The 17,855-nt window shown below is 45.0% G+C and overlaps 1 protein-coding gene across 2 annotated transcripts in view; it reads left to right on the top strand.

Moving 5' to 3' along the window:
* The window catches only part of RCOR1 (REST corepressor 1), a 149,110-nt gene that overhangs the window by 83,359 nt on the left and 47,896 nt on the right, over positions 1–17,855 (top strand). For both annotated transcript variants that reach the window (XM_081863225.1, XM_081863224.1), the window contains exons 4-5: positions 7,113–7,165; positions 13,372–13,533. In XM_081863225.1, the coding sequence (XP_081719351.1) occupies positions 7,113–7,165; positions 13,372–13,533 (215 nt within the window). The remainder of the gene's footprint in view (positions 1–7,112; positions 7,166–13,371; positions 13,534–17,855) is intronic.

The raw sequence follows: 17,855 nt of genomic DNA, 5'->3' as shown, positions 1-17,855 counted from the left end.
CATTAGATATTGTTTGTCTTTGGGCCTTATCCATGTTTGTAGAGACGACTCCATTCATGTCACCCATCATTATAATTTTAAAGTCCAAAAAGTCCATTAAAGTCTCATGCAACTTCTTAAAGAATTCAGCCTTCCCCTCATTTGGTGCATAAACTCCGACAATCAATATTTTTTCTCCATAAATTTGGATTTCCACTGCCAGGTATCTTCCTTGGTCATCCTTAAAGATCAATTTTGGTTCAAATTTTTCCTTGACATAAATCACAACTCCTCTTTTCTTGACTCTATCTGATGATATAAATTCTTGTCCTAATCTCTTGTTTGTTAAAAGTTTTCTATGTATCCTGGCAATGTGAGTTTCTTGTAAACAGATTACATCTAGTTGTTCCTTCTTTAATAAATGAAATACTTGGCCCCTTTTTCGAGGGTGGTTCAAACCATTGCAGTTCCAGCTAAAGAGTTGCAGAGACATTTTGGTTACTGGGTAGACCTTCCACCGACTGCACCAAGTTGTTGTTCCTCCTCGGTCGGTGCTCGGTTCAGTCCAAATGATAGATTTGAGATGTCCGGTACTTCCTCCTCGCTGACAGTTCCTTTCTGAAGATCCTCTTGATTTCTTTCCAAAAAGATCTCTTTATCCTGGTTTGTTTTTATTTTAATTTTCTTCCCTTTGTAGCTAAAGGACAGCCCTTGTGGAAATTCCCACCTAAATGGGATGTTATTCTTCTTAAGTAGATCAACTAGTTCTTTAAATTGAGATCTAACCTCCAAAAAGTATTTAGGAATATCCTTGAAGATTTGAATCTGAGAATTTTTAATGACCAAGGCCTTCTGGAAATGTAGGTTCAATATTTTGTCTCTTTGTTCCTTTGATCCTAAGGTAATTAAACAATCTCTTGGCTTCTTCCCTTGCTTCCTGCCAATCCGAAAGGCTGAGGTTATCATAAATTCATCTTCCTCTCCATCTAGCTCATCATTCCAGAAGTCTTGAAATTTGTCTGTAAGGAATTCCCCGAGCTTGTCCTCTTCCTCTTCTGGAACCAATCTTAATTTCAGATTCTTACTTTTCCTTTCCAGTTCTAGTAGGGCTAATGCTGAATCATGTTCATGTACTTTTTTTACAATAGGCGCAAACTTTCCTTTGGTTTCTTCAGCGGTGGACCTAGCACTCTCAGCTATTTTCCTTGTTTCCGTAGATTCTTGAACCAAACGGTTTATGGAATCTGTATTAGATGAAATTGTTGTTGTATTCAGGTCTAGTCTTGTTGTCAACTCCGTCAATTTCTTTGAGTTCTCTGTAGACTGTTTAGTGAGTTCTGCAGATTGCTTGGTAAGTACTTCTAGTGACTGATTTATTTTAAGCAGGGCCTGTGTCATTGACTCCATTGATGCTGCTGTTATTTTTTCTTGTGCAGCTGCTGCTCCTGATAAGGAGCCTCTTTTTTGAGCTTGTTTTTGAGCCTGCTTTGTTTTACTTCTTGTTGAAATCTCTTCTGGCGGGTTGCTCATAACTCAAGGTCATTCACACAGGAAAGTTGCAAGTGGAAAATCCCACTGGATACTCCGTAATGTAGCTAAAGCCCTCTAGAGGAGGAAATTGTAACAATCCAAAGGCACCCAGAACAAAGAAACAGAAAGTCCAAAGGCAAAAGTCCCATTAAAAGTCTTTAGTTTGTAGCACTTTACTGTTGAAATTGTAATCCACCAAAGTCCCGAGTATGTTTCAAAATAAGTCTTATTTTGTAGCCGCTGTCCTTTGACAGCTCACTTGACAGTTCCTTTTCTCAGGCGGTCGCTGCTCCGGCAGCCTGACCAGAAGTGTCAGCAGCAGAGGTTTTTTATTCCTTATCCCTTTCTTTTGCAGGTTAAATTAATTCTGTTTCCTCCCCCCCTTCTCCTGCACTACAGGGGGGAGATCCTTTCGATGTCTGGTTTAATAAGAATTAAGAGGAAAGTCCGTTTAATCACAGCTCAGTCTTTCATTGCTCCGTTAATCATGCAGATCCGGGAGGCTGACTTCCTTAATTTTTGCCTTCCCGTTTTCAGCCAAATCTTCTAAATTTTTAAGTCCCGTTTTTAATTTTGCGTTCTTACTCACGGGTATTGTTGTTGCCAATCTTTAGTTTCAGAAAGGAATCGGCGCTCTCCGTTAATGGCGACGCGGCTTCACTCCGTAAGCTGGGTAGCGATCCTCAGCACCGCGCTCACCCCGATGCCGCTCCGGAGCCTTTAAAAAGGCTCTTTCACGATGCCGGGGGGGCGCAAAGGTGCCCACCGAATCTCCTTGCTCACAGGCTTCAGCGCCTGTGATTTTAGGGGTCCCCCGCTTGCCGTAGCGGGTAAGACCCGAACTTACGGAGCAGTCCTGCCTCGGAGCTCGAGGCTAGGACCGCCATCAAACGCTGGCGCCGACCGGAAGTCCCCCAAAAGGGGTAGTTTCCATGCAACCGCTGTATCTGTTCCGAGCAGAGCCGTCCTTCCCATAGGGCTTAGTGGTGCGTCACGCCAGGGTGCTGGCCTCTCAGGGGCACCCCAGCGAGTGGGGGAGCTGCATGGCTTTGCCGGCGGCCTCCCCTTTCCCTGTACACCCACCAGCTATGCCCCGCCAACCATATGGCTGGCAGGTGTGTAGCTTGCCTCCCAAACCTCTGTGGGGATTGCTCTCCCGCAGCGGCATGGGGGAGAGTTGTGTTGCCCCGATGGCTGGCAGTGCGCAGCTTTGCGCCCCCACTATCCATGGTAATTTGGGGGCGCTGGGTGGATATTTGCACCCCGGTGCCGCATCTGCTAAAGACGGCCCTGGCTCCGAGAGAGAACGAGTGCTACGTAAACACACATGAGCTTCCCCACATGTGTGCACCTTCTCTATGGTACCCTCCAGATGTTACTGAGCTCAAGCCTTTGCCCCCCATGAGTCATTGGCCCTTCCGTGGCTGCGTTGGTGGATTCCAGCAACATCTGGAGTGCACCATGTCGGCAACTCCCGCACAGCCTGTCCCCTCTCGACCCCTGCCTTCTTTTTTTCTGCTTTGGAGAGAAAAGTTTTATCCCAGTGCAAACTCCCTACTACGTTTTATTTGCGGAAGCTAAGAGCGGCGAGCGTTTGGGGCTTGTGCCTACGGAATGTGAAGCAGGCCGAACAAAACACTTCTCATCTGCTATCAATAATTTCTCAAGGTAATGAAACAATAGATCACAGTCCCTCTTTCCCCCTGGGGCGTGCTGTCTTTCGGTTCTGGGAAACTGCTTTCGTTTTCTCTATTAAAATCTTATTCACATGCTCAGCCTCAACTTTGGACTGATGTTTAATCCACCCCATTGACCAAGTTTTGCTTTTTATTTCTAAAATGGCACACACACAGAGAGAGAGGTCACTCCAGCTGCTTTTAAAGGTGCTATTGCTGTAGGATACTTCCCCCCATCCCTTTTATACCCTTAAGTTGAATTGGCAGCGAGGAGAGGGGCTTTTAATGGACAGTAAAAACCCTGACTTTAATTGCTGCAGACATTAGGACGGTTAAGAGGCTAATTTGTAAGAGAACTTTTTATCTGTCCTGCTTTTTATTGATCTTCTGGGGAGTGGGGGGGGGGTTAAAATGTTATCTGGAAGGTGGACTTTGCTTCATGCTAAAAGCCAGTTAATGGCAGCTGTGCTGTACTCAAGAGAAGGGTGGCTAATGATGGAAACCTGCCATATACATATTGGAGCCTTTAAGGACTGAGTTTCTGGAGCAGGGAGGTACAGAGAAATGAATGGAATAGAGAGAAAAGGCATTTAAACCCGGGGGTGGTTAGCGTGTGGCATAAGAAGAACCCTGGCTGGATGAGGCCAGTGGCCTGTCTCACCAAACATCCTGTGACCAACTAGATCCCTATGAGGATCCCACAAGCAGGACCCAAACGCAATAGTCCTCTCCCCTTCTGCGGTTTCCAGCAACCAGAATTCACAGCAGAGGTAGAAAATCAGGGCAATAGCCATTGATAGCATGAATTTGTCTAACCCTCTTGCAAAGCCACCCAAGTTGGCGGCCATCACCGCCTCTTGTGGGAATGAATCTCATCATTTTAACTATGCGGCGCATAAATAAATGCTTTCTTTTACCTGTCCCGTTGGATGTCCACGAATTCTAGTGTTAGGAGAGACGGAGGGCAGCTTCTCTCTATCTCTGCTTTCTCTGTGTTCGTTTTAGAAAAGCCGGAAATTCCGCAACCTGATCCGCAATGCATTATAGCGATTCTGCAACCTGATCTCTACAGTACGTTGCCTAAGCTTCGTTCAGATGGCATCTTGCTCTGCTGGCCGCAGCAATATCGCCAAGTAAATGGCCAGCAGGGTATGCCAGATTCTAGCACTTTTGCCTGCCTTGTGTGTGCCCTTGGGGTTTGGAACTCTCTCCCTGGGGAAGTCTTCCTTGTTTGTTCTCGGGGAGCCTTCCAGAAAGTAGCCCTTTCTTTCAAAGTGTTAAAAAAATCTGTTTTTGTTTGACCCTCCAGATAAAATTCCTTGATTGCCCTAATAAGCCAAGAGAGTCGACACATTAAAAAATGTGCATGTATGTATAAACGCTACTAGCTTATTTATTTTATCTATTGTTCTTTGTTGCTTTTTGCAAGGGTCAGTTTTCTTTTTATTGTAAAGTGCTTTTCGACATCTTATTGTACTTCACCTTACAATTACATATAACCCACCTTTCAGAATACACAGATCATCCTGACAGGCTTCACAGGCAACATTAAACCACGTTGTTGTTGTTGTTGTTTTAAAAAAGCATAGTAAACAATATCAACATGCAAAATGTGGTTGGGCTCGTTCCCTGTGGGGAGTGGGTGGGCAGAGGATGGTATAAAATGGTGCAAGAAAATGCAAGCGCCGTTTTCTTCTGTGGTTGTAAATTAAAGCAGCCGCATGGGAACTGCTTCATTCCCACATTGCTGCTGTAAAGCATAATTGGCACCACCTACGTAGTGTTGTCCCTTTGAGAGTTTCTGCTGAGCTGTACACTGTTATCTTTGGAAGGGAGTGGATCGGGGAGGAAGCCATAGCAAACTGGCCTTGCATCTCGTGACCTCATTAGCCCTCCCTATCCAGTTACCCTCTCCCCAAGACATCAAAGGGTTTTCTAGCTGCTTCAGGAACCAAGTCATAAAAAGGCAGCACTCAACAATGTCGATTTAGCATAGGAAAGTCAGCTTCTGCAGGTCTGTGCGCAGAGAGACGCCCACTGATAAGAAGAAAACGAGACTGGTCAGCCATGCTATGCTCCTGATGGTGAAATACTTGACATTTCCTATGCATATTCATGTTTCCACAGAGCTCACCACGTGGGCTCTGGTGTGTGATGCGTTCAGGATGCAATATCCCAAGGCCCAGGGAGGTTTGCCTCCCAGGAAAGAAAGTAATGTCTTTCCTGACAACCTCGGCTGTCCAGCAACAGGGAGCTTACTTGCTCATTCCCCATCAGACAGAAAACACTGCTGGTCTCCCTGGGATTGAAGAAATGGAAGAGAAGAGAGCTTTGTCCCTGCTGGTTTCAGACGAGATTCATTTGTGCAGAGGGCAGAGGTGTAGCATGGGGTGTGTGTGTGGCTCCGGGCGCAATTTTGAGAGGGGGTGCACACAGCAGGCTCCTCCTTCGGAGCCTGACTCTGTGCCAGAGGGAGCGGAGCCCTGACTGCGGTGCTTGTGCCTGGTACCCCCGGGGCAGGTTTAATCGGGGTGGGGAGAGAGAGCAGGTGAGTGGGTGGCAGCGCTGCTGCCCACCCTCCTCAGCCGTGGCACACCTCGCGCCAGGTGGCAGCAGCTCTCTCACCACGTCACTTCTGACTCGGCAGCGGAGAGCATCGCACCTTGGCCATGGCGAGATGCCCCCTGCCACAAAAGCTCTGCCTCCACCACTGGGTCAGGTGGAGAGTGGAGAGCAGCTTCCCTGCCCCTCTCCTAACCCTGAACTGTAGCACACAGAGTGTGCCCTCAGCGCCCCGTCCCCTCGCTTGCCCCAGGCAGCATGGGCATACACTCTGCCACTGGCAGCAGGCACCCATGGTTTCAAGCCAGAATGGGGAAATGCTTGCTCTATCCCCTGGCAATGCAGTTTCCTGAAAACCGCAGCTCACATGTAGGGGCAAAGGGAGAACAGGAACCCCAAGGAATTGGGGGGCTCCGTCGTGTAAAGCTGCTTTTACACGGGGGTTCCATTGCAGAGGGCCGTGCTCAGCTGGTGGGTCTATTGCTGATGTGGCTGTTAGAATTCCTGCTCCATGACTGAAGTCATGGGATTGTTGTCTATCACATGACGGTATATGTTTTGACTCCACAGAGTGGGAAGTGACAGAGACAGGTTGTTTGTGTTACTGTGTTCTGTGAAGTGGGACTGTTGTTCTTTGTTCTTTTTCTCTTTGCTGTCTGATGCTAGAGAGAGAGGGAGCCATGTTGCAGTACTCCGTGTGTTTTTATATGTAAATGAAGTAGATTAGCCAAAATGCAGAGTTGCTGAGGTCTCTCACATGTATGCTGCGAAGACTCTGCGGATCCCTAACTGTGCTGGTCTTGGTTGGCATTGGTCGCTGTGATTTTCGGGCTGAAGAAAGCTTGTGAAGCTCCCGAACGATTGACCAGGAGGGAGGAAACATGCCAGTCGGGCATGTGTCTCTGCCGGGGTCCTACTTGAGTGTAGACTGAACTCCTGACAGTGGCATTGGGGCAAGGAGCGTGGCCTCGCTGCAGCATAGAAGGACGAGTGCCCTGCAAGCAAAAAAGTAGCATGTAAATGGGGCTTAAGCAACTTCAATCATTTATCTTCCCATCCAGTTTTCCCCACTTTTTTTGGTTTTGTTCTGAGCCTTTCCAATTGTAAACCTGTGGGCCGGCACTCTCTTGTTGTTTTTAATCCCTGTCTGGTGCTCAGCAAATTGTAGGTGCTTTATAAGTGATAAGTCATAATAATAGATAGGCAGTTTTGATAACTTATTGTCTGGCTTGTGTTCAGAGGATCAGAAGTATGCATCGTCTTTTCTGCACAGAGGGGAATATTGTGCTTTTCCGAAGCTTTTGTTGCTTAATATCTAATTCTCTTTCTCCCTCCCTCTCTCTCTCTCTCCCCAATTCTCCCCAGTGGATGAATACATCGCTATTGCAAAAGAAAAGCACGGCTACAACATGGAGCAGGTACTGAAAACAATTAAAAAAATTATAGTGTCCTATTAACCAAATGATGACTTTTTCTAAAGGGAAGATTCATTTCCAGTATTATTGATTGATGGATTGATTGATTGCATTTATACCCCGCCTTTCCTCCAAGGAGCTCAAGGTGGTTTACATAAGTTTCTTCATTTAATCCTCACAACAACCCTGTGAGGTAGGTGAAATTTGGTGTCCCAGATCCTGGCCCAACACTCTGCATGTCCGTCACTTGCATTCCAGTTGTTAATGAAACAAATTACTGTATTTTTCGCTCTATAAGACGCACCAGACCACAAGACACACCTAGTTTTTGGAGGAGGAAAACAAGAAAAAAAAAAAAATTCTGAATCTCAGAAGCCAGAACAGCAAGAGGGATCGCTGCCGAGTGAAAGCAGCAATCCCTCTTGCTGTTCTGGCTTCTGGGATAGCTGCGCAGCCTGCATTCGCTCCATAAGACGCACACACGTTTCCCCTTTTTAGGAGGGAAAAAGTGAGTCTTATAGAGAAAAATATGGTAATCTGTAAACCAGACTGTTGTACTGCAGTCTTCCTTCTCCCCTTTGGACCAATGCAGTAAATTTTTTGATGTCTGGAATAAGCAGATATTTTACTAATCATTCCCAGTACGTTGGATTTTGTTATCGTTTCCATTTCTTAGCCTACACATCTTAATTTTTTAAAACCACTGTGGGGATGTTTTATTCCTGTTTCTAACCAAAATAAGGTGGGCGGGGGGCAGGCAAGGAGAAAACCATACCCACGCAGATGCATTTGACATGATCCTTATCTGCCATTCTTGGGTGTATTTATGTATAAACAAACACATTTTATATCTTGCCTCTCCGTAAAAGGTCAGGCTGGCTGGAAACATTAAAGTCTTGCTCAAAACGTATATAACAAACAAACAACAAAGGCTAATACCCTTTAAAAAAAAATAATCCACAATACAAAAGGACACGCAGCAAAACACACAAAACCAGTAAGTGACGTCATAAAACATAAACCCGCTAGATGCCTGCCTAGACAGGTGAGCTTTGCCTTTGTTTCTAAATTGCCAAGAAGAACATTCACTGGCACAGCTTCTCTACAATCTCTTAAGATGGTTCAGGAGCAGGAAAACGCACAGATAGGAGCTAAGCAGAAGACCTCTTCAGGTGTTCAGAAGAATGTGTGTGGCCATAAATTGTGAAGGAGCGTTAGAAACTTAGATGTATAAGCCCAATGACACCTTAAATCTAGGTTACGGTTGCCACAACAGAATGTCTAGGAACTTTTTTTGCTATATAACAACAACAACAACAACAACAATAATAATACTATACCGCTTTATGTTTTAAAGAACAAATCTCAATGCAGTTTACAACTGATTAAAACCCCAAATGAAAACAATTCACAATGAAACGAATGCAAGCGTCAAGGATAATACGTTTTGCTTTTTCCGAATTTATTTACCTACTTAATTTATATACAGTGGTGCCTCGCAAGACGAAATTAATCTGTTCCGTGAGGCTCTTCGTATAGCGGTTTTTTCGTCTTGCGAAGCAAGCCCATTGACAGCTTAGCGGATTAGCGCTATTAGCGGTTTAGCGGCTTTTAGCGGATCAGCTGATAAGCGGCTTATCAGCGGATCAGCTGATAAGCGGCTTAGCGGCTTAGGAAAAGGGGAAAAAAGGGGGGGGACCCGCAGGAACTCGCAAGACATAGGGAAATTCGTTTTGCGAAGCGCCTCCAAAACGGAAAACCCTTTCGTCTAGCGGGTTTTCCGTCTTGCGAGGCGTTCGTCTTGCGGGGCACCACTGTAGCTGCCCCACAGCAGAAGTACTCTAGGAAGCCAGTGTGGTGTCGTGGTTAGAGTATTGGACTAGGACCTGAGAGTTCAGGGTTCAAATCCCCATTGAGCCATGAAACTCACTGGGTGACCTTCAGCCAATCGCTTATCCTCAGCTTCATGTACCTCCCTGGGTTGTTGTGAGGATAAAATGTGTAGGATATATGCTCTGGGATATAAACGCAAGAAATCGTAAAGCTGGTTCCTGCCCAGTCTAAAACTGACACCAGAAATTGACAAAAGAAGGAGAGAATAGAAGTGGATGTGGATATGTGATTGTTTTAGAGTTTGGATTAGATATCCCGCCTTTCACTCCCTTTAAGGAGTCTCAAAGTGGCTAACATTCTCCTTTCCCTTCCTCCCCCACAACAAACACTCTGTGAGGTGAGTGAGGCTGAGAGACTTCAGAGAAGTGTGACTGGCCCAAGGTCACCCAGCAGCTGCATGTGGAGGAGCGGAGACGCGAACCCGGTTCACCAGATTACGAGACTACCGCTCTTAACCACTACACCACACTGGCTCTCCAGTGTGTTTCCGTTTAGTTTTGAACCTAAAGGGTAGCAGATGAGAGAGAAAATTAATGCACGCTTTTCTGTATCTCTTCTGGCCAGTTGAAAATATCATAGTATGTATATGGACGCCTCTCTACTTCCCTATGTACCCATTTCCTAGATCTATCTAAATGTATGGCGTGTATGGATGGAGCATTTAAAGAACACCACCCCAAGGCTGTGGTGCGATGGGTCAGTGTGTCTGGCTATTAACCAGAAGGTTGTTGGTTCGAGCCCACCCAAAGATGACTGCATTGCAGGGGGGTGGACTAGATGACACTCGGGGTCCCTTCCAGCTCTGTAGTTCTAGGATTCTAGGACCTTCCCAAAAGAGTCCCGGGAATTATAGTTTACCCCTCACAGAAGTTACAAGCTCCAGCTCCCCGAATAAGCTACAGTTCTCAGGATTCTTTTGGGAGAAAGCCATGTTCTTTAAATGTATGACGTGTAAAAAAGGTAAAGGGTAAAGGGACCCCTGACCATTAGGTCCAGTCGTGACCAACTCTGGGGTTGCGGCGTTCATCTCGCTTTACTGGCCGAGGGAGCCGGCGGCATACAGCTTCCGGGTCATGTGGCCAGCATGACTAAGCCGCTTCTGGCGAACCAGAGCAGCACACGGAAACGCCGTTTACCTTCCCGCCAGAGCAGTACCTATTTATCTACTTGCACTTTGAGGTGCTTTCAAACTGCTAGGTTGGCAGGAGCTGGGACTGAGCAACGGGAGCTCATCCCGTCACGGGGATTCGAAGCGTCAACCTTCTGACCAGCAAGTCCTAGGCTCTGTGGTTTAACCCACAGCGCCACCCGCGTGTACACAGCCTAAATGGCATGTACACAGCCTAAATTGGAAACTACTGGAGCATTATGACTCATGGAACTAAGGTAGAATAAAGGTAAAGTTAAAGGGACCCCTGACCATTAGGTCCAGTCATGACCGACTCTGGGGTTGCGCGCTCATCTCGCTCTATAGGCCGAGGGAGCCGGCGTTTGTCCACAGACAGCTTCTGGGTCATGTGGCCAGCATGACTAAGTCGCTTCTGGTGAACCAAAGCAGCACACGGAAATGCCGTTTACCTTCCCGCCGAAGCGGTCCCTATTTATCTACTTGCACTTTGACATGCTTTCGAACTGATAGGTTGGCTAAGGCGGCGAATAGGATCCACTTAATTCTTGAATGATACAAGTAGAGAAATGTATAACTTTAAGCTTTGGTTATTCCATTTTTCAATGAGGCACCGTCCCTGCTGAGAGGTTAGAAAGGGGCGGAAAGGAAGAAACTACTATTTCATGTAAAAAAGGTTATTTTCACAGTGAGTCATGTTGAAGGGAATTCCAAGAAGGAAAACTCCCTAGATATTGAGCAATGAGTGCGTGATGACACAGAACTGAGCAGCAAGGTCTTGCGTGTGCTGACCAATGTGGAGCTTCAGGAAATCACGAAGTGATGACTTTTCTAGCAATGAAGAAAAACTTTTTTTAAAAAAATAATAACAACTATTTGCATTGCAAAATGGGCTCGGGGAAAGGGAAATCCCAGCATCAAAGTTAGCGCTTTCACTTTGAATAACCTGAGTCAAAATGTTTTGGCCAAGAGGTATGTGATCTATATATAACTTGCAGAGAATTAAGAGGTTTGTTCCAGGGCATTTTAGCCAACAGATGGAGGGAATAATAATTTTACTTGAAGAGACAGTGCTGCCAAATTAACCTTGTTTAAAACTATGACCGTGAGATAGTTGGTCCTTTCTGAAATGTTTGCTGTGGAGGAAATAGAGAGGAAAGACTGGATCGTGCAGCAGATGCAACTTGCTGGGATTCAAAGGTGACGCCGTGCCTTCAACTTTGGCACTCTTCTGTACAAGAAAATTTAGTAAGATGGGCTTTCCAGACATTCTTTGTGCCACCCTTCCCAAATGTATCATGGTGATCTTGAATGGCTTTTGTCTTAGCTAACTAAGAAACAAACACCTGAGCATATACCTACATACTGTCTCGGACATTAAAGCCAGCAGTAGGGGCCCTCTTGGTAGTTCATCCACCCTCAGAAGTTTAGAAGCAGGGGGTGGCCCAGGAGAGGACATTCTTTGTTAGCTGCCCCTAAGTTGTGGAAATCGCTCTCCAGAGAGGTGCATCTGGGACCTTCATTGTGTGGCTTTTGTTTTATGATGAAGACATAACTTTTTACTCTGCATTTGAGCAATATACATATATAACACACGGGGATATATATATATATATATATCTGTAGAGATGTCATCACGCTGTAGTTCACATGGTCCCTGATAGGTGGCACTGCTAACTACAGTGTGAAGGCAAACTTAGCAAGTGGCCAGCCAGGCAATGAAGACCAGCGAACAAGAAAGCGGGTGGCAGAGGCCACAGCGGCCAGCATAACAACAACAACAACAACAACATAATTATATATACATACCCTGCCCATCTGGCTGGGTTTCCTGTAAGAGTGTCAGGGTGGGCAGCAGGGGCCAGCGAAAGAGGGGTGGGATGGGAGAACTGCAAAGTTTTAACTGCTCTCTGAAGCCGCCACCCATCCTATTCTCTTGACAGCAATTTGTTTTAAATGGGTTTTTAATATTGCCTTTTGAAATTGCTGTAACCCACCCTGGTGACGAAAGGCAAATAATGAATGAAGGAATGAGAGAGAAGCAGAATCTCCGGCTCATTCTGTGACAGTACAGCCATGACCACCAGATCTGAGGACTTCATCTGAAGTTCATTTGCTCTTCAGGAGCGCTGCTCCTCATGGTCTAGGGCAGGCTTCCTCAAACTCAGCCCTTCAGATGTTTTGAGACTACAATTCCCATCATCCCTGACTACTGGTCCTGCTAGCTAGGGATCATGGGAGTTGTAGGCCAAAAACATCTGGAGGGCCAAGGTTGAGGAAGTCTGGTCTTAGGGAATGCCCAAAGATGTTCAAAACAAAATTAAAGGTGTGGTTTGTACATTGCACTCCATCTTCATGTTTAGTAGTCCATTTGTGTGGTCTGCTATTTCTATTTCTACTATTATTTTTATTATTAGAATTAGAATTGATATACTGCCCTATACCCGGAGGTCTCAGGATGGTTCACAGAATAAAATCAAGATATAAAACCACAAAATACATAATAAAAATAAAAACAACCCAATAGCCGCCCCCTCCTTTCTTCCCACAAGGCACCCCCGAAGCAATTTACAATATAATACATCTTAAATTATATAGGAATAGTTAATCTATGATTGGATATATAAAAAACAGTTAGAAATATGAAAACAGCTTAAAAGAACGGCACGTAAACAAAATCAATTCAGTTTCGAGAAAGATACCAAGATTTTAGAAGTCTTGGGGAAACTGCTCAGGGACTTTACTGTGCTTTGAATGGATCGTTTCAAGATTAGCATGTGTTGTCGTCTCTCTCTCTCTCTCTCTCTCTCTCTCTCTCTCTCTCTCTGTGTGTGTGTGTGTGTGTGTGTGTGTGTGTGTGTGTGAGAGAGAGAGAGAGAGAGAGAGGGGCTGACATAAACAGAGACTGTGTGCATCCTTAGTCAACTGGGAAGGAATGGATGCAAGGCCAGCTTTTCACTTCCAGAACATCTGTGTTCTCCTTATGGTAAGAAAGCAGTGAGCCTGCCAGAAGGTTATCAGAAAGGATCTGAACACAGCCCAAGCCCTAAAACCTAGGAACTAAACTAAGGGTAGAAGTGTTGGCCTTTTGACTTGCATGAAAATTGCCAGGGTGACGGTTGTTTCCCTTTGGTTGTGGGTCCACTTTTTGTTGCATTTTTCCATGCTACCTCTCTCTTCCTTCCTCCAGGCCCTGGGAATGCTATTTTGGCACAAGCACAACATTGAGAAGTCTCTGGCTGACCTACCCAACTTCACCCCCTTCCCAGACGAATGGACGGTTGAAGACAAAGTCTTGTTTGAGCAGGCTTTCAGTTTCCACGGAAAAACATTTCACCGTATTCAGCAAATGGTGAGACTTCACTGAGGCCTGAGTGCAAAGGTGTGAGTGCGGGTGCTGCGATCCATGTTGGGTTTGGATGATCTCAAGTAGATTTTCTAGCTGAGATGCTTTGACCATCTACAAAGGTGCAGGGATCTTTAGAGGGGGACGGGAGGGCTGAGTTGCAAGAGCTTGAGTTTTTGGACTTTTTATTTCCCCCCACTTTGTTCATGAACTACACAATTGATAAGTGTGAAGCACTGATAGGGAGGAGGGCTGGAGACTTGGGGCACGAGATTATAACAGGGGAAAAGATGATGTGCTGGGAACTCCCCCTTTTTTTACATTTATACTGTAAGAAAAACAATCAAACAAAAAACAGGTTGCAAAAATGCAGAGATAAGAATGAAAGCTACCCTTCAAAATGTCGACAGCAGCTACTGAGGAAGAGAGATTCTACTCAGCTGCATTAAAGTAGCACAGTGGAGAATGCAAATTAAAGGACATAAGATGAGCACTCCGGGATATACTTCTAAAATGGAGACTAGTGTTTCATCCTAATAGAATCAGATTCGACAGGGAACTTGTCAGATAAATATTTACATATATCATAAAGGGATACTCAAGTGCACCCCATTCCGCTGTTGTTGCTTTGCCCTTGATGGTTTTAACATTCATGAATAAGTTTTTCAAGAAAAGAAAAGTGCTGTGTACACACACACACACACACACACACACACACACATGAAATGAAGATTTACCTACAACTGGTAAGTCACTAATCTCATAAAGATGGGAGGGTCTGGCAGTCTAAATGGTCAGGTTATTATTTTTGCCTGTAATATGCAGGAAATTCACAGACTGAGAGCGAGATCAGGCCCTCCTTATACTGGCGTATGGAGTGAGGGGATTTTATTATTCCACTGCCGTGAAACACCAGCGATGACAACACTGTGATATGGAATCCCATATCCACCTTTCTTGGCCTGGAAAGAGGTTTCAGATTGCCAAAACACATCCATCAAAATATTCACATACAAAAAGATCACAGCAAGGTTTCTAAGGGTAGATCTGTTTATATAGGAGTTGTGGGTGGAACCAAATTAAGATGACAGAAGCGCAGGAGTGTTTTGTATCTGTTTTAATTGCATTTTAACTCAGCTTTTGCATAAATTTGCTTTATCGACTAGGAGAAAGAATGTGCAGAAAAGTGACTCCCTCTCTCCCAAATATCTGCATTCTTGCTTTTCCTTGAGGGTCTTTTTTTTAAAAAAATGGAACAGAAGTGTTTTATATTTATATTCACTGGAGATTACGGGTCACACTAAAAGCTGTGTGCTGTTAATTAGCAGAAGTAACAGCTGTACCTCCCCCGCCCCACCAAGTCTTCCAGCTTAATCCCTGTTCGTTAACTATTTTACCACCAGTTCTTAAAAATAATACAGTGGTATCTTGGGTTACAGATGCTTCAGCTTACAGACTCTGCTAACCCAGAAATAGTACCTCAGGTTAAGAACTTTACTTCAGGATGAGAACAGAAATTGTGCGGCGGCGGCAGCGGGATGCCCCATTAGCTAAAGTGGTACCTCAGGTTAAGAACAGTTTCAGATTAAGAATGGACCTCCCATTCAAAGAAGAATGGGAACTTTTTACAAATTACTTAAAAAGGCAACAAAATGAATTGGACTCCTTGGCAGGTTTTGAATAAACATACACAAATTTATTGACTGTTAATATAGTAGACAAGGATTTATACAATTTTATAAGATCCAGAGAATAATATGTGTGGAGAAATCAGAGAGAGGAGCTGAGGGAAGTCTTGGGGGGGGGGAGGGTTTCATGGGGAGGTGGAAATAAAGGGGGGGAAATAATGAATATGATAGGTTTTGATATTTTGATATGTTGCAATTGTTAATAAAAATATATTATTATTATTATTTTAAAAAGAACAGACCTCCAGAACGAATTAAGTTCTTAACCTGAGGTACCACTGTAATTATGTTTTGTTGTCTAAGGGCAGAGCTAGATGTGGGCCTGTTACTCAGAACGGCAATCCCATACTGAGTTCTCCCACCTCCTACTGGTAACGTACAGGCAGACGTTTAGCCAATGATGTAGAGTAGGGTGGAGGGACAACGACTTTGTGGTACGGATATCTCTGGCCCTCTGCATGTTGTCGGATTTGCACCTCGCATTAGCCCCAGCCACATGTTCCCTGGCTCTGCTTCATGATTTGGAGCATTGGAAATGAGCCCCAAGCTCACATGATCCTTTCACCCATGTGGCTTTGTCTTTCCCATTTTACCATAGTTTGCCATGATGTCGAAATCTGCAAACTGGATAGCTCTTGCTCTCCAAACTCATTTCAGTCTTCAAGCCACAGTTTCTTGATTGGGAACATTATGACAAACTATGGTTAGCACTAAACTGCAGCACTGCAGAGAGAGGAAGGGTTCACCATTATTGACTGATGGAAAACGACGGTTAGGATTTATACTGTGGGAGAAAGGTACGTAAGATGAGTGGAGGAATCCCTCGAATGACGATTTGGAGGTTTGTCTGAACTGAGTCAATATGTAAAGAAGCCTGTAATTAATTGTGCTTTTGATTGTTTCACAGTTGAAGGTCTTTGACTACCAAGTTTTACGTATTTCAACCAACAAAGTCAGCAAGATGCAGGGCTTTCTTCTCCATGTGAAGTCTTATTGATTTTCAGCAACTAGCAAAAAATGAACAAGCCACTGCAAAGGCATAAATATGGTTGCTGTGCTTGAAAGGTTCTCGGGAAGAAATGACTTTTCCAGGGCCTGCTTAAAAGTGCATTCTTGTGGCATTCGGTACTGTTATGAGGACAACGGCAGAATTAGTCACTTCAGGTCACCAAGATAGCACCAGCCATGTTTGTATGGTACTTTACAAAGGAACATGAGCCAAAAAGTGACTTAGGAGGAGCTTGCATTCTAAATTTCAGCCATGGGAGAGACATGCCAAGGGTGGACAAATAGATGGCAAAGTGAGTGCAGTCTCAGTGCTTCCTTTCAATGGGAGATGAGTGCAAAGTCGTTATACCACGGCTTCAAGGATGTATAATGGGTTTTGTGACATACCTAGAAGGAAGAGAGACCTAGCATCACTTTGCTATAAGGTAGTTCCAGGCAGAAGGGAGCCAGTAGAGATTATGGACAGAATGGCTTGAGAGCAGGGAATTTTGGGTTTATTCCTTTGGAGGTGCAATGGCACTGGGAAATCAGAACATAATGATGGAAATGATCAACCTCATTTTATTTGTTGGCCGCCTTTCCATAGTTAAGACCACGCACAGGGCGGCTTACAACATGAAAAGTTTCACACAGTTGCGAATGTAACAAAGGTAGTTGTAAACAGTAAATAAAGTACATCGAAAAAGTATGCAACCAAATGGGGCAGTTTCCACAAAGATCATCATAAGATCGAAAAAAAAGATGCAAAAAAATAATAATACCAATTACAGCAATAATAATAATAAATAATAAATAATTTATTCTTTATGCCCCACCCATCTGGCTGGGTTTTCCCAGCCACTCTGGGTGGCTTCCAACCGAATATTAAAAACAATACAGCGTCAGACATTAAAAACTTCCCTAAACAAGATTCCCCAGTGAAAATCCTTAAACCAGTGTTTCCCAAACCTGGGTCTCCAGCTGTTTTGGGACTAACAGGTCCCATCATCCCTGTCCACTGGTCTTGCTAGCTGGGGATGATGGGTGTTGTACTCCAAAATAGCTGGGGACCCAAGTTTGGGAAACGCTGTCCTAAACAATACCACAACCCAAGAGTATGTTTAGCAGCCTCAGCTTTTGTAGCTGGAGTCAGTCAGGGCCCTTTCTTAAAGCGCTGTGAGACTGACTAGCTGACTTTGGCATAAGCCCAAAGCTTGGCCTTTCTGGGGTTTTTTATACTTGCACCCTCTTTCGCTGTGGCGTTGTGGGTTAAACCACTGAGCCTAGGGCTTGCCAATCAGAAGGTCGGCGGTTCAAATCCCCGCAACAGGGTGAGTTCCTGTTGCTCGGTCCCTGCTCCTGCCAACCAAGCAGTTTGAAAGCACGTCAAGTGCAAGTAGATAAATAGGTACCGCTCCGGCGGGAAGGTAAACAGCGTTTCCGTGCGCTGCTCTGGTTCGCCAGAAGTGGCTTAGTCCTGCTGGCCACATGACCTGGAAGCTGTACGCCGGCTCCCTTGGCTAATAAAGCGAGATGAGCACCGCAACCCCAGAGTCGGTCACGACTGGACCTAATGGTCAGGGGTCCCTTTACCTTTACCCTCTTTTGTACCCAAACACTGCACCCAGTGCCAGCCTTTTCTCCCACAGTGGA

The sequence above is a fragment of the Podarcis erhardii genome (assembly GCF_964252035.2).
Source record: "Podarcis erhardii genome assembly, chromosome: 1".
Taxonomy (NCBI): domain Eukaryota; kingdom Metazoa; phylum Chordata; class Lepidosauria; order Squamata; family Lacertidae; genus Podarcis; species Podarcis erhardii.
The sequence above is the reverse complement of the archived record's forward strand: the minus strand, read 5'-3'. Positions and strand labels throughout refer to the sequence as shown.